The 17,111-nt window shown below is 39.7% G+C and overlaps 1 protein-coding gene across 2 annotated transcripts; it reads right to left on the bottom strand.

The window, feature by feature from the left end:
* Positions 1 to 760: 760 nt before the first annotated feature.
* On the bottom strand, positions 761 to 16,102 carry N6AMT1 (N-6 adenine-specific DNA methyltransferase 1). 2 transcript variants are annotated; one of them, XM_003410320.4, is made up of 6 exons: positions 15,957 to 16,102; positions 13,445 to 13,531; positions 12,617 to 12,707; positions 7,300 to 7,383; positions 4,290 to 4,431; positions 762 to 3,264 (listed from the first exon to the last, which is right to left on the bottom strand). In XM_003410320.4, exons 1-6 carry the CDS (start codon positions 16,088 to 16,090, stop codon positions 3,158 to 3,160), a joined length of 645 nt encoding a protein of 214 aa, XP_003410368.1. In that variant the 5' UTR covers positions 16,091 to 16,102; the 3' UTR covers positions 762 to 3,157. The 2 variants fall into 2 exon arrangements, with proteins under 2 accessions (XP_003410369.1, XP_003410368.1); XM_003410321.4 differs by lacking the exon at positions 7,300 to 7,383 and having other exon boundaries at positions 761 to 3,264.
* Between the last annotated feature and the right edge of the window lie 1,009 nt (positions 16,103 to 17,111).

The following is a 17,111-nucleotide window of genomic DNA, read 5'->3' as shown; positions in this document are numbered from 1 at the left end:
ATCTTATAGTCCAGTCCAATCCCTGTCTGAAGAGTTGGGTTTGGAAATGGTTCCAGTCTTGGGCTAACAGAAGGTCTGGGGACCATGTCTGAGTCAGACCATTAAGTCTGGTCTTTTTATGAGAATTTGAGGTCTGCATCCCACTACTCTTCTGCTCCCTCAGGTGTTCCCTGTTGTGTTCCCTGTCAGGGCAGTCATCAGTTGTAGCCAGGCACCATCTAGTTCTTCTGGTTCCAGGCTGATGGAGTCTCTGATTTATGTGGCCCTTTCTGTCTCTTGGGCTCATAATTACCTTGTGTCTTTGGTATTCTTCATTTTCCTTTGCTCCAAGTGGGTTGAGACCAATTGATGCATCTTAGATGGCTGCTATACATAAAATATTTTAAGTGTAAAATATTTCAGTAGTATAAAATTCTGTGAGGTTAAATGGAATAAACACACAGATCCAAGGAGAAAATAATGGTAAGTGTCTGTTGAAGGACTTGTTCATGTATTATTATGTTGATAATGGTGGGTATCAAACTGCTGTGGTATTTATTCTATTTGATACATTAAAGTAAGGGTATAAAAGTTTTTTTTGGAAATATTAGTATACCACTGAAAATTATCTTACTTGCAACTTACTAAATTTATGATGAAAATGTTGGTTATCAATTTAATGTTAAAAAAAGGATAATTTAGTAAATGAAAGATAATTTTTGGGGGCAGGGGTTAAGGAGCTCTGCTGCTAACCAAAGGTTGGCAGTTTGAATCCACTAGCAGCTCCTTGGAAAGCCTGAGGCAGTTCTACTCTGTCCTATAGGGTCGCTGTAAGTTGGAATAGACTCGATGGCAACGGGTTTGGTTTTTTGGCTTTCACCCTAATACACAGACATTTCGTTCCTGCATAACACGTGCTTCGTCATAGTCTGCCTAACAGGAGTTCTGAGCAGCATGCTTAGAGAATTTCCCATTTTGTTTTCTCATCTCATTGTACTGGCAAGACTCTTTAGTCGGCAGTCATCCATGCCTTTTTCCTTGGCTTTAATCTGCAATATTTTAAGTCACTAAATGTAAAATATAGGTTTAGACTCTGTATTAGATGAGGACATTTCTATCTGCCTGCTTATATTTTTAAGTCCTGAGTGGATGGTAAATTTTATCAAATGTTTTTTCTACATCTAGTAAGATGCATATTTTCCCCCTTTCTCTACCTATTCCTGTGAATACACAAAAAGATTTTCTAATGTTAAGCCATTTTTGCATTCTTAGCATAAAGCCTACCTGGTCATGATCAACAAATACTATTATCACAAATGATATATTTGTGGATTTTTAAAATATTTGATTTAAAAATTTTATATCTTTGTTCACAAATGAAGTCAGTCTGAAAATCTTGTATTGCATATATATTCACAAGTGAGAGCTGCCTGATTTTCTCATTCTGGTTTCTGCCTGGTTTGGTATCAGTGATACACTAATGTCATAAATGACCTGGGGTCCTTGAATGTTGGTACCAAACACCAAATACAAACCCACTGCCGTGGAGTTGATTCTGACTCTGTAGGACAGAGCAGAACTGTCCCCATAGGGTTTCCAAGGAGCGGCTCAACTGCTGACCTTTTGGTTAGCAGCCAAGCTCTTAACCACTGTGGCACCAGGACTCCTGAACATTGGTAAAAAGTGCCTGTAAAATCACCTGGGCCTGGTGCTTTTGTTTGTGGGAGAAGCAGTGGGTAGATACTCAGCTAAAGCATTTTCTTTAATGGATATAGATTCACTTAAGGGCCCTACTTTTTCACAAGTTAGTGTTCATAAGTTTTCTTAGAAAATTTTCTATTTCATCTGTTTTCACAGTTATTGGCATAAAGTTATGTGTGATGTTATGGTTCTTCTTACACTATGTTTTTTCCTAATACTGCTTATTTATGCCTTCTTTTTCTTCTTGATCAATCTTGCTAGAGATTTATCCAAATACCACAAGTAGCTTTAAAGAACAGAAATTTATTTTCTAACAGTTCAGGAGCTAGAAGTCCAAGTTCAGAGCATGGCTCTAGGACAAGGTCCTTTCTTCTCTATCTCAGCTTCTAAACCAAACCACACACCACACCCCACCCCACCCCACACCAAACTCTTTGCAGTCAAGTCGACTTCAGCTTCCAGTAGCGGCAATCCGTGGAGTTCCTGGGACTGCAGACCCAGCTGCCTTCACTGACTTTGGATAATGTCTCTATTCCTCTGTATACGCTGGCTTGTCTGCTGCTCTTAATATTGCTCAGAGGTGATTAGGTTTAGGACACACCCTGCACTGATATGGCCTCATTAACATAACAAAGAAAACCCTATTTCCAAGCAGGATTACATCCATAGGTGGTGCTGCTGTTGTGAGCTGTCAGTTCCAAGTCATAGCAACCCTATAGGGCAGAGCAGAACTGCCCCATGGGGTTTCCTAGGCTGCCATCTTTACCGAAGCAGATCGCCAGACCTTTTCTCCTGTGGAGCCACCAGTAGGTTGAACTTCCAAGCTAGAATTCCACCATATATTCTGGGGAGGCACAATTCACTCCATGACACCCCCTCTTTAACTTCCCCCTCTGCCCCAGGAGGTTCCTTGCCCTATTCCTCTTTGGTGTGGTGGCCTTGAGCTATCTCTAGAAGGTCACTTGCTGGGAGGGTCTCTCCCTTCACACAACCCTGTCCAAGAGCTGTGTGTTACTGCTTCTTGTGGTCCTGTCTCTTCCTTGACCAACCCCCAAATCCCTACCTTACCACATAGTACAACATGGACCCCTCTGGCTCAGTATACACAGACCTGACTGTTTGTAATGGCTGCATGTTCAGTGACGTGGTGGTACTGTACTTGGCCATTATTTAGCCAATTCCCTTACTGATGGACATTTAGGTTGACTCAACTGCTATTACAAATAATGCTGACATGAATGTCCTTTCATACATATAAAAAACTTTTATATACAAAAAACAAATTTTATATATGACATATTTACATGTATAAATCTCTCTATAGGCCTGATTTCTGAGTGAAAGGAATGCCCCACTCTTCCACCTTTTTCTACATGACAAATTTCTGACAAATATTCTGATAAACAAAGGAATGATGTCAGTTTCAACACACGCTGAATGCATGCAGCTTTCAGTAGTTCCCAGCACATGCTGTATATTAGGACTTGGTGAACTTGAGGACTGAAAGGATTTCTCGACCAGCTTGCCTGGAAAGTGCAGTGGTGCCCTGTAGACCTTTTGTCTTCATTGTTTCCAAAATTTCTTCTAAAATAAAGATGAAAACAAACTGTAAAATCCTGTGTAATCATTTGGTGAAGTGTGTATGATCACTAAACAGTTTAAAACAATGACAAACACAGACTTCTGACAAATTATCATCATCTAGCAAAACAATGTATAGCTGGAAAATTTCTGTTAAATGAAGCTGGACTTCAGACATACTGGAAGACTTTGCATCTTCAAGGTGTTGCAGAGGATTCTAATCAGTGGATGGGCTGCTTTGCAGGGGTAGTCTACTCTGGATTCAACAGTGAATTATACTTCTTATTACAGCAAGTGGTCAGGTTTGTAATTGCTTGGCTCCAATCTCTGCCCTCTATTCTTCCTTTGGGATGGAAAAGGGCAGTGAAGGTATGGGCAAACTGAGCTATCTTCTGTCGCACAGTGACAGTAAATGAAATAGCTTATTTCTTTCAGGAGTATAAAAAAAAAGCAAATTCTTCCTGTTATAAATGAATAAAACTAAAGAGACCAAGCTAAGAACATGGAGTTACCAAAAATAAGGAAAACTAGTAATCACGATGTGATCTGAGGGCCTGAGGATATGAGGCTTAAGATAAAAATCAAAGGAGATGTACAGGAAAAGAGAAGAAAGATTATGGAAGTAATCTGAAAATCAAGACACAAAAATCCATGCGATGAGACCGCTTTCCTGTTAAAACTTCAGATGAATCAGAGAAAATACAGCAGAATCATCCGGGGTATGGAGACCGGAGGGTGGGGGGAAAATCGAAAGTATTATGGGGGAGGTGTCAGAAGAAATCAGAGATTTTGTATTTGAATATGAGTTTACGAATAGGGGGAAAACTGCCAGGAAAAAAAAGAGAATATAATACTTTTTAAAGCCAGAGAAATATACCTCAAAAATCTCCCTCAACATGAATGTCTGTATTAGCAGCTCAGTAACTGAAGTCCTCAGCCCAGGTTACTTTGTAAGTGATAATCTTCTGCAGTGCTAACTTTTGGTTTCAGCAAAATAAATGGCAGGAAGGTAAACCGATCTGCATTACCTGGATTGTTTTCTTTAATGGTGACCAGGTAGAAGAACCCTCTCGGTGAGAGCAGATCTGCAGCCAGCGGCAAGAATCTGTCCATGACTTCTCGGCCATTCCTGCCACCAGCCCAAGCCGCCTCTATTCCGCGACTTCCCACCTACCACCAGTTAGAAAAAGTGTTTTCTTTTGACTGAAGTCAAGTTGTATTTAGAATCATAAACTGAATCTTTCTGACAAGTAATGTTCACCAAACAAATATATACTTGGTACTTTACTGTTGATGATGAGGCAATGAAGTAGCTAGAAGGTAAGCATGGATTCTGACTACTGAGCCTAGGTGACCTTGGGCAAGTAAATTAGCTTTGTGACTGTTCTCTCTCTTATCTGTAAAACTAGAAAAATAACATGTATTTTTCAGCCACTGTTAGGCATAAATAAAGTATGTTTAGATTTTGGAGAGGAGTGCCCTACACATCAAACCCAAACCCAAACCTATTGCCGTCAAGTAGATTTTGACTCATGGCAACTCTATAGCCCTACACATAGTAAGAGCTTAATGCTAGTTTTAACTATTATTACAATGTTTACATTGAGTGACATGGGTACCAGTTAAACTTATTATAGAATCAGAAACTAGAAGTGAGAGCTTGTATTATAAGATTTGCTTGTCTGTCCCTCCATCTTTCCCCTGCCACCCCCCGCCCAATACACACCTTTTTCTTTTTTGTCAGTGTTTTACAAAGATGAGATTATACTCTTAGGTGCATCTTGCTTCTTCTCACTCCACAACACCTTATGGGAAGCTCTCGGTGTGAGCTGGTATAGTTCTAATTCACTCTTTTAATGGCTGTATATTTTATGGTAGGAAAGGTCCACAGCTATTCACTAAGTCCATTTGCTTAACTTTCTTTGTACCTATTTGGTTATTCTCATATCTATCATAACCATATCAATACAACTTCTCACAAAGTTAATCACATTGTTTTTCTAATTTTATTATCAGTTTTTCTAATTTTCTTCAAGACTTTCCACCTGGAGACGTCCCTTTCCTGGCATCCCTAGACTCCCCTTTGCTTTTCTCCTGGGTCGAATCCCTCCCTTATTTTGGTGGAGCCCATTCTCTAGATGTTTCGTCACGTAAAACAGTCTGTTGACAGAGGGCATGGGGATGACAGTCTTCGCCAAACCTACATCTTATCACTTTGCCCTAGTCTGGACTAGGAGCCCTGTGTGCTGGACCCAGTTTACATGCCTCCTCAGGAATGCTAAGCCATGTTTATCTGGTGCCCTCTAGAAGATCACCTGGCACCAACCACACTTGTATAGGCCGCAGAAGGAGGGCTCCACATTTGTGAGGAAAGCTCACTGAACTCCATCCATGGAGCAGTCACGGTGGTAGTCTTCTGCTTGCTGCTGCCCAGCTCCTCTGCTGTGCTTCCTCCTGATCGCTCACAGATCTCAGGGACAAACCAATGGCACCTTACTTGGTGTTTCTGGATAAACTAGTAAGTCTGAACATCCTTTCATCTGCACAAATTCCTACTGTTTATATTATATTATGTCTCCTTGCTCTGTCCCCCCAGGCTCTTTCTTACCTTTTACCTCCAAGGTTTCCTTCTCTTTATCTTCATACTTTCATGCCAAAACGGTTCTTCCATTTGGTTTGCAGACCACTGACTCAGGTCTTCTTGACAGTTTGACTATATTGTCTTTAAATCCATTTCCTAATGTTTTATTTTGTAAAACATGTTTTCAAACTCCAGGAAATCTTTCTTGTGCTGCACTTTAATGTGGCCCTCTAGCTAACTTTACGACACTAGCTCTCTGTTGGAATTACAACAGAGCCTGAGGCACACAGTCACCATAGGACCCAGCAGCTGCAAGGCTCAGGAGAACCACAGAGCCTAGTGCTGGAAGGAGGGAGAAAGGAATGCCGTTCAGGTCACCATGTTTTCAGATCTCCTCTTTCCATTCACTAGTCCTTCCAGTCTGTAAACATGATATACCATAATTTACTGACCTGCTTCTCTTCCGTTACACATACAGGTTCACATTATTTGCCGTCATAAATAATGATGCATCGGATGTATTTCTGTTTTTATTTTATTGTTGAATCATTTTCTTACTTTAGCTCTGAAGGACTGAGTTTACTGAACTGAAGCATTTTTATCACTCTTGGTATATATTTCCACAGGGCTTTCCTAAAGAGGTTTATCAAGCTGCATTCCCCTCAACTGCTGTCCACCTCGTGACAGTGGTCCCCGACACAACAGTGACTTCATGCGTCAGCAGGGCAACTGCTTCTGACTGGCTTAATCGCCATGAATAGTAACGGCAGCTGTACGGATCTTTCCCATCGTGGTGGAGGTGAATGTAAGATTTATCAGTCTTGCCAAAATACGATCATCAAAACAGGCACAATAATTAAAAGGAAAGCTACCCTTAATCCACTATTAAACTGTGTCTGCCTTGACCACTTGCCTTTCGAATTGGGAAATGGTTAACATGGTTTACTTTATTACGGAGAGTTTTTTTAATCATGTATTTCAAGATTATTTATTTTCTCTACCCGAAATAAGAATTGGTTTTCTTCTCCCACTTTCTGATAATATCTATGAAAGGAGGAAATCTGTTTTAAGGTGAAATGTGAGAGTGAGAGACTGAGAAAGAGTTCCAGTGTGAATTTAAGGTTGATTAAGGATCTCTGTTCTGTAAATCTGTCAGTCATGAAAAAGGATGTCTGTGTGTGAGTGGGTGTGCATGTGTGTGAGAATTTAAACAGCAGTGCCCTGATTTGGATAGGATTTCTAAGACTACATATGGGTCACAGTTTGTATTTCCATGATTTCAGGTTTCTTTCCTTTGTCTACCAGTGGCGCCCAATTACTGACAATTAGGGCCAAAATGGGAGCAGTCTGTGTTAGCAGCAGCTATGGCAAGACTGATGCCATGTGAAGTTCATTTGATTTTAGAACCAAAATAATAGCCAAAAATATTCATGATGACATTTTGTTGTATGTCTTACCTCTTCAGGTGGAGTCACTACATAGGGGGGGTTAAACACCAGAAGGTCAACTTTGTCCCTCAACCTTGGTAGCAAGCCTTTGACCTAAATACATTTAATAATAATAATCAGAATTTGAAGTAAAAACTAGACTCTAAATAAAATAAGTAAGCATATATGTATGTACAAATTTTTAAATACTCTCCCATGTTTTTAGAAAAATACATTAGAGGGCCATACTTGTAGGCAGAAATAGAGATAAATATTTTTATATTTTCATCTAAAGATCAAAAATTATTATAAAATTTATAATTTGTTCTACATATTTTATAAGATTTTTATAGATATTCCATATTATAAATTAAATGATCTATCAGAATAAACAAAATGGCTCAGCAAATCCTCTGTTCCCCCACACCCATGTGCTCATGCTCTGGGCTCACTTCTAGAAGCGAAATAATGAGAAGGCGAGCTCTGATTTGGAAGCAAGTGCTCTGCATAGCTTTGGACACAACTTTAAACCTCTAACTGCTAACTTCAATGTTTATTTTCTGTAGCCAAGATAAATGTTTTATGAGATGATAGAAAACACATCTAAATGACACAGAATGTTAGAAGATGGATTGTGTGTGTGTGTGTGTGTGCGTGCGCTTTCTACTTCTTTAATTAGAGTCTCTTGGTGGCACAAACGGTTAAGCAGTCGACTACCAGATTGAGTCCTGCCTCGTTAACATAACTGCCGCTAATCCCATCATTAATATCACGGAGATAGGATTTACAACATACAGGAAAATTGCATCAGATGACAAAATGGTGGATGCTCACACAATACTGGGAAGCATGGCCTAACCAAGTTGATACACGTATTTTGGACGACATAATTCAATCCATGACAAAACCCAGCCAGCGGCTCCTCGGAAGACAAGCCTGGTGATCTGCTTCCGAAAGGTCACAGCCTTGAGAACCCTATGGTGCGCAGTTCCGCAAACACAAGGTTGCCATGAGTTGGCATCAACTCAATGGCAACTAACAACACCTTCTGTAATTACTTATAAATTATCTGAAACAAATCAGATATCAAAGAAAGAAAAGCTTGAAAATACAGCTGTTTGGTATTTTATAAATCTTCAAACTGGGCACAATTTTCTATGGAACAATGACAAAAATGTCTTTTTAAAGAAAGTATGTTTAGGGCAAAACGCCATTTAAAGTGTTCCTCTGATGGTGTTAAATACCCAAATGTTTTAAAAATCACTGATTGTGTCAACCTATGCCTTCGCAGGTACAATATAGTAAAAACACCAAATTGGGATGAGTTTTCACCCCTAAAAGCATTTCCTTCAGGTATCACTTTGTACTGACTCTTATTCATGAATTATAAACCTGTTTCTTGAGACAGAATATTTAAGCGTCTCAAGGCAGTGTTCCTATAACTTTAGTTATTTGATTAATTCCTCAAGATTTTCTCCCTATCTGCAGAGGGTACCTACTGTTATTTACTTGATACATTTCTTTTAACGGATCTTTTTGTTATTTAAAAAATTTTTCTGTAAGGGGAGATACACATTGTCACTGTAAATGGAAAACCAGTAATACTTTCGCAAATAGAAATGACTGTAGGAAGAAGTGCAAAATAAACAAATCCTATTAAGTTATAGCTACTGCTGCCGGTCTGAGTGACCCAGGCCTGCTCTTGCTTTGTATAAAGGGGCATTTATTTGTAAATGTTAAAAAAAACCAACCCATTGCCGCCGAGTCAGCTCTGACTTATGGCAGCCCTATTTGTTACAGAGTAGAACTCCATAGGGTTTTCATGGCTGTAATCTTATTGGAAGCAGGTCACCAGACCTTTTCTTCTGCAGCACTGCTGGGTGGGTTTGAACTGCCAACCTTTTGGTTACCGGCAGGGCACAAGCCATTTACAAACCACATACCACCCAGGGACCCTGAAAAGGTGCTGCAGAATAGCTGCACACCGCAGCCTTCTTGATGTAATCTGAATGCTTGGAAGAGAATTAGAGAGCTTTCACATTATGTGATTTGAAGTTATTAGTACTGGGTGTGTCACTGGGCTACTTACATACATCATGAAACATTATATTAGAATGTGCATTTTATCCAGGTTTCTAAAAGCAATCCAGTTTTTATCATCTTTTTACTATGCAGTTCAAAGAGAATACATAAGTTCACTTTTGAAGTGACGTTCACAGAAATAAGTTCTTCTTGTTATTTAAAAAGAGGAAAGATAGCCATGTTTTTGGGAAGTAATTCAGGTGTAACCTTGTCTGCAAGTATAAAGATCTCTAGTTAAATCTGCTGTCCTCCCTAGGGAGGAAATACCTTTGAAATAACCAAAAGCATTGTTCCCAATTTCATAAAGAAAATTTCTCAAATTGTAGACAGAGCTCCAGCATCTAATTTTCCAGAAATGTTGAGTAAGAAAACTAGAAAATCATTTGCTTGGTAACTTTATGACAGCCCCTGAGGTCCTATGGAGTAGTATTGTTACAATGCTGGATTTTAAATAAAAAATAGAAATTTTTGGAATCAAAAAGGAAGTGGATTTAAATAAGAAAGCCGCCACGGACAGGATGTAAAAATCTCATTAAAGACATCCCTCGCCCATTCATATTCAGCTTTTGGATAGTTTCACATGCCTGGAACATAGCTGAGAACTGGAAAGTACACAGTAAAATGCATACACAATAAAACCTGTGAAAGCCAGAACGTGTGTAAGGCGGAAACCTGTCAGAGAAGGAAAGCTCAAATATTTTCCACTGATCGAGAGCAATAGAAAAGTGTAAAGCTGTACCCTGTCAGAGGTAGAAAACTTGCCAGATCTGGGGTTAAAAAAAAGGAGTCCCCGAGAGTTCCAGGTCTCACAGGTTCCACTGTACTTTATTCATATGAAAGTCACTTATTCAGAGTCCTTAACTCTGAGCTTAAATGCAAGCCTAACTAAATTAGTTGTTTGGTTTTCTAGCACAAAGCCCATGAAAGTGCTCTTGGTAAGGAGCAGTGAAACAGGACCTATAGCCAGTGAACAGACAAAGAGGAAAGAAAATAAAAACCTGAAGTGATTAAAGGCCATAGCTATTTAATGTAAAGCAAACGTGTCCAAACAGGCCTTGGTCGTTCCTATATACAGCACAGAATAACTAACGGTCATATTAATGGCCCTGAGTCAATCAGAGACAGGTAAAATGATATTCCGTTTAACACTGTGAGGAAAGGTATAGCACAAATTTGTAAAAAGACTTTTTTCTAGAACTAAAAATGAAATACAATGAAAGTGCTACTTTTTAAAGGGTAAATTCAGCTCTCCCAAACAAGGATTCCATTGTATATGATAGTTGTGACCATTCGTGTACCATGCTCTGAATGGAGAGCTTTGTGAATTGATCACAGTCCCTATGCTCACGCCTATCTCTTGCTTGTTTCTTTGCCACAAGTCACTCTTCAGTACTGTGCTCAGCTTTAACACTGACCACTGCTTCTGCCAGGGACAACCACCAGTGCAGCCCTAAAAGGGCAGCGGGGCCTCTAGATTTGGATTCAGCAGATCTGGGTTTAAGTCCTGGGTTTATCGCCTCATTAGCTATGTGACTTCAGCTTCCATGTCTGTTAAAAAAACAGATATTCTGAATTTACCTCTAAAGGTTTTACTGTTCTACCAATAATATATATTTCAATACCAATTACGGACACATTAAAGAAATAAGTTAAAAAATTAAAGATCAAAATTATCATATTAATTTCATGCATATCACTCGAGTACCTTTCTTGATATCTAGTTTTTAAAAGCAGTAACAACTTCTACTAATATGTAAAGAATTTATTAAGTCTTGTTTTAATTTTCCAAGCTGGAAAATCATTTGTGAATTTAAAAAAGCAGAAAAGCTACCTACTCTCATCAGTGTAAGGATAATACAGGTCAAGAAGCACAAGAAAAAGATATATTTCTTATGCCCACTTGGTAACCGTATTAGGATTTTTGCTTACAAAAGGGCATTTCACATTTATGACTGAACAAACAAGCAAATGAAAAATTATCCAAGTCTTATGTATAAAACTGCAAACTAAACAGCATGACGTGTAACATCTTCAAACAACACTGTGATCCTGTAGTTGTTATTTGTTGTTTCCGCCTGCCCAGGCCCCATGGCGCCTTTCTGCTGATTACATCTCCTTGACTTTGTTGGGGAAGTTCCACCTCCTCTCATTCTCAATCCAAGTGATTTAGGGAGGGTTTACCCCAACCCAGCTCCCAGGTCTAAACCAATCATCTCCACATTCTACCCCCTTGGCTACAGTGGAGGGTTGAGAAGATACATCCATGACCTACGCTGAGCTAAGTAATAGTCAGTCTGGGGCTTTTGCTAGCGTAACTGAGTAGAAAGGGGCGGGGGTGGATGGGGTGGGGTGGGGATGGTTGAGAAATAAGATATAGACATGCAAACACCTTGTCAGCATGAAGGGAGAGGCTGCAGGAATACAGCCACCAGAGATCTCACAGCTAAGAAAAATATGCCTGTAATATCACTTGAGTGCCTGAAGCCAGCTGTGCCTAAAGCCATGACTCTTGGAATTTCCAGTGACAGAAACCAAATAAATTCTCCTTGTTATTTAAGCTAGTTTGAATTGAGTTCTCTGTCACTTTTGACCAAAAAATGTCTGACCGATACAAGCCAAAATAAATTTATTTTGAATTGTGGAGGGGATGGATTGTGTAAATGGAGGAGTCTCAAACTAGAGGCCCCTGTGTCAGATGACATATGAATGACGGGTCCAACACAAATCCCCAGGAAGCAAAAGGTGAGTCTGTAAACCATCTGTTCATGGGAACAATGTGTTAAAATGTAAACAATGGGGGGGTGGGGGCGGAATATGTTCATGACTGCAATCATGTATAACCAAATTGCTAGCGCCATTAACCTAGGAGGTAACTCACTCCCTCCTAGCTGACCTTTACATTTCTAAGGACTTAAGCTGAAGTTGATCTTATTACAATCAGTTATTAACCCCCTACCTTTGCTTTGTTCTCTAGGGATACAGACCCCTCTTTCCCCTTGAACTTTAGAGTGCTTTATATTCTTACTTAGTGCTGCCCAACTCGAGCTGTATTATTCCTCAATAAAAACTTCCCTTCTTTCATTCTTAACAGAGTATGAGATTTTCTTTGACATTTTCATCAGTCAAGAATTTACTTTGTATAGGGCATACCGTTTAGTGACTTAATATTTAATTAATTACTCAAATTTCCTTGACCTAAATCAACTTGACCTTAATTTATTTGAAAAGGCAATTTATTATTATTGGACAAGGATTAACACCTTACCAAATCTGTGATTACAGGCTGAATGTGGACTTTGTTGGAGTGTGCTGTCTCCAGCGTACAAGCTGCTGCCTCTGGGTTGATATCAGTGCACCTGAAAACAGAAAAGGAAGAAAAATATCTCCTATGTCCATGAGGCAAATCTGTTACTGAAAAATCCAAGGAATATTTCGTTCCTTCTAAGTAGAGCAGATTTAGAAAAAAATCAGAATTCTTTCATAATGGGGAAGAAAAAAACAAAGATTTGTTATACTGATGAAAAACACTGTTATGTTGATATAATGTCTAAGAGTAGAAAAATGTACACATAAACACATACATCTGAAGGAATTTATTAAATGATACATCCAGCGAAAGAATACTATGCAGGCATTAAAAATGAAATTTAAAAGGGATCTTTGATGGGAAAATGCTCATGATACTATAATAAAACAGGAAACGAAAAAAAAAACTGGAAGAAAACACACTTTGACCAGGTACAGTAAAATTTATAGGTGATTTTTATTTTCTCAAATTTTCTATACTCCCAAACTTTCTATAAAGAAATTTTAGTAACTTTCACATTTTTCTCATAATGAAATTATTTACCTAAAATTCAATGCTAAGATGACCTACAATCATGCTGTTCCTATAATTATGTAGTATGACAGAGCAGTTTTATATATGCAGTTATAATTTCTAGAAAAGCATTATTTGTGATCTGGGTCCTTACTATACTTAAATAGTAGATGCCTATTATCTACTTATAAAAATTATTTCATTCAAACAATCACATTCACAATGAATCTGCTCAATGGACGATCTGGATGACTGTAATATACTTGCACTTACATGTACAATGCCTGTGGGCCTATCATTGAGGCTAAGAATGCAGATACCACGCCAGACCCCGACCCTACTTCTAGGCATATTTCCACTCTAAAAAAGACAAAATAAATATTAGTATGGTAGGATCGAAATACATTTCACAGAAAATAATTCTCATGTTAGTTTTAATGTATATTTCCCCATTATCATCGCTCACCTGCAAATATACAGAAAGAGAAAACAGATTTATAATTTCTTACAACCACTTTGTGCTCAAGTTTAATGGTGTGTTACTGAAAACTGCTGAACTTTGGGGTAATTTATCTTAAATCCACACACAGTAATATATCACAAAAGGTGGCTTCAATTAATTGCAACAAAACATTACATAAAAACCATGGAATAAACAAGTTGTTTTAGAGTTTGAAATAATATGAAAGACAGCATCTCTTCTCACAAGCTCAGTTTAGTATTTCCTAAAATGACAGAATTAGTATTGTTACAAAAACTTATTTATGAGAGGTGTTTTCTCTATCATGTTTTAAGTATATAACTTTCGTAAATCCATCAGCATATCCTGGGCGGGGGGAAGATCTCCTATTTAACTGATAATAGATTTGAAGCAGTGAAGGAAATCCTTACTTGGAGAGCTGTATACTAAATTGGAAAAGTAGCTATATTAAATTGGAACAGCTGACCTTAGAATGTTACTAATAAGTATCTTAGAATGCTATTAAATATAATAAAATCTTCATTCCACTGTACTTTATCTTTCAATTAAAATTATTTTCTTGTTAGAATCTTAAGCATGCATCAAAATCACCAGTAATCCCCATTACAGAGATAAGATGGGATTTAGGGGTCTTTTTTTTTTATAGTCCACCTTCCACATAACTCCCCAAACAACTACCCAACAACAACAGACACTGGATGTTTCCAACTTTTGAAACAGTTCACATACCTGAAAAGCTTTTATTATGCTGTAGCATGATCTGCGAATCTTGTCAGGTGGCTTCTATTAATAACTATCATGGTCTTGGAAACTCTGGTGGCATAGTGGTTAAGAGTTCACCTGCTAACCAAAAGGTCGGCAGCTTGAATCCACCAGGTGCTTCTTGGAAACCCCATGGGGGCAGCTTTACCCTGTACTATAGGGTCACTATGATTCAGAGCTGACTCAAGGGCAACGGGTTTTGTGGCCTCATAAATAATTAGAATTCCAAGACCAGAAATATTCAAGACTTTATAACAAATCAGCTCCTTTGACAGAACACTTGGCATACTCTATAATGCAATATGTGCTTCTAGGTCCTTCTGGGATATCTTGAGACTAAAAGACAAGTTATAAAACAGTGCTGTTCCACTCTATATTCCAGTAAATCCAAACGTTCCAACATTTATGATGAAAAACTAGTTTAAAAAAAGTTGGAGCACTTTACACACGGAAAGATCTGACCCAATTTAAGAAGGATAAATTAATATTGATTTTTGAAAACTGACAGCTCTTTATTTCATTCCGAGAAAGCCCAGTTCAAGTTCTGATCTTTAAATAAATCCAAGTATCCAAATTCCTTAAAAAAGTTACCTTTTTTTTTTTTAAATCTTACTAACTCAAAACTTAGACCAAGCACTTCAACAAGTCAATTTTAATATTTATAAGGCTCTCAGGCAGTGTTTCGTCTGTTGTACAAAGGGTCGCTCTGAGTCAGAACTGACTCCACAGCACCTGACAAGGCTCTAGGGCAGATTTTATAGGCTGCTGTCCAATAAGGTAGCCACTAGCTACAGGTAGGAACCCTGGTGGCGCAGTGGTAAACAGCCTGGCTGTTCACCCAAAAGTTGGCAGTTCAAATCCACCAGCGGCTCCTTGGAAACTCTATGGGCAGTCCTACTCTGTCCTGTAGGGTCGCTATGAATGGGAACTAGCTGAAGGCACACAACAGCTACAGGTAGCTATTTAAATCCTTTACAATAAAATGAACTGAATAATCCTCAATTGCACTAGTCACCTTTCTAGTGCTCCGCAGTCGCGTGTAGCTAGTGGCTACCTCACTGGGCAGCGTTTTCACAGGGCAGAGTATGCCACTGAGTGGATATAAAAATACCCCCTACTCTAGTATCTCACAACCTATTTTATTTTCCAGCCCTTCCGTTGCTTTTTGTGTAGTGGATACATCAAATAATGCCACGTGACTTTTAACATTCACTAAAAAATTAAAATTAATAAGTAATGTTTTGGGGCTATTTGACGTTTATGACGGTGTTAGAATATCGCTCCCCTTAAGAGCATGAGGTTGACAGCTGAAGCGGCGTGGTAAGAAGGCACGGAGCTCAGGAAACCAAAGCAACACCTTGGCGAAAGAAGACGGATCCCTGGCACACTCATTAAATCACGAATCTGCCGGAAAAGCCTCACCGACGACTTTGGGGTGTCAATCGTCTGCAAGTGGGCGGCGACAAGCCTTTCCCCACCCCTCCGCCGCCGCCTCGCCACGGCTCCCTAGATCCTCCCGCGCGTCCCTAGTCCTGCTCGCACCCCGCAAGCTCGGCCGCCGCCGCCTCGAGCGCGTCCAGCAGCAGGAACGTATCCTCCGCCGGCTCATACACGTCGCTGAAGGCCCCGCGCCCCACGTGCCCGTGCAGAGGCGTGGGATACCTCGGCGCCGCCATCTTCCTCCTTTTCGCCACGCGCGCATGCGTCGGGGACGCGCACGCGCAGTGGCGCGAGCTCGGGTGTGGGGCGGGGCGCCAGGGACGCGGGGACGCTGCGTCGCCTGCGGTGTCACTCATTCTAACAGCTTGTCAGTAGGTGATGCTCTTGGCATTTTAAGTAACCAGTTGTATAATCTGCAGCTATTGACGGCTGCTGCTTTTTTTAGCATATTTATACTTATTTTATGGGATAGCACCAGAGAGTGGGCATGCTCAATTGTTTCTGACTTTGCTGGGGATGCTTCTAATACATTTTTGTTGTTGTTGTAATGACATTTCAAAGTTTTTTTCTGTTGCTGGTTCCATTTTGTCGACTCGACGGCAGTGGGTTAATGGGTTAGTTCCATTTTGTAATGCTCAGTACAAGGCTGACTTTTCTCGTGTATTTGGTGTGTATGCATCTTCAATGCCTGCTGTAACAAAGTACCCCAAACTGGGAGGCTTAGAACAGCAGAAATTTATTCTCCCACCGTTCTGGAGGCAGGAAGTCCGAAATTAAGTTGTTGGCAGGGCAGTGCTTCCTCCAGATCCTTTATGGGAGGGTTCTCCCGTGCCTCTTCCAGCTTCTGGTTGCCCCAGATGTTCTTTGGCTTGTGGCTTGTATATGATTCAACCTAACTCCATTCTCTGCCTGTCTTCATGTGGCCTCCTTCTTTCTTTGTGTGTCTTCCCATGGTGTTTTCCTCTCTGTGTCTACATCTATTCTGTTTTTAGAAGGACTCGGGTCATATCGGATTAGGACTTACCCTATCCGAGAATCTTAGCTAATTACATCTGCGAAGACCCTATTTCTATCGAATAAATTCTCCCTCAGACCCTCAGAAAGAATCGACCTGGTCAACACCCTGATCTTGGACTCTCATCTTCCAGAACTGTGAGACAATAAATTTCCATTGTTTAAAGCCACCCGCTTTGTGGTATTTTGTAATGGCAGCCACAGGAAACTAACACAGCATCATAGGTAGTTGGAATCTGGACA

This window comes from Loxodonta africana, chromosome 20 (assembly GCF_030014295.1).
Source record: "Loxodonta africana isolate mLoxAfr1 chromosome 20, mLoxAfr1.hap2, whole genome shotgun sequence".
In the NCBI taxonomy this organism is placed as follows: Eukaryota; Metazoa; Chordata; class Mammalia; order Proboscidea; family Elephantidae; genus Loxodonta; species Loxodonta africana.
The sequence above is the reverse complement of the archived record's forward strand: the minus strand, read 5'-3'. Positions and strand labels throughout refer to the sequence as shown.

Coding starts and splice junctions, on each gene's coding strand:
- N6AMT1 (XM_003410320.4), bottom strand. CDS start 16,090: ATGGCGGCGCCGAGGTATCCCACGCCTCTGCACGGGCACGTGGGGCGC. Junction 12,708..13,444: donor GGCCCACAGGCATTGTACAT/GTAAGTGCAAGT, acceptor TTCTGTTTTCAG/GTGCACTGATATCAACCCAG. Junction 4,432..7,299: donor TAGTGACTCCACCTGAAGAG/GTAAGACATACA, acceptor AACTGGTGGTAG/GTGGGAAGTCGCGGAATAGA.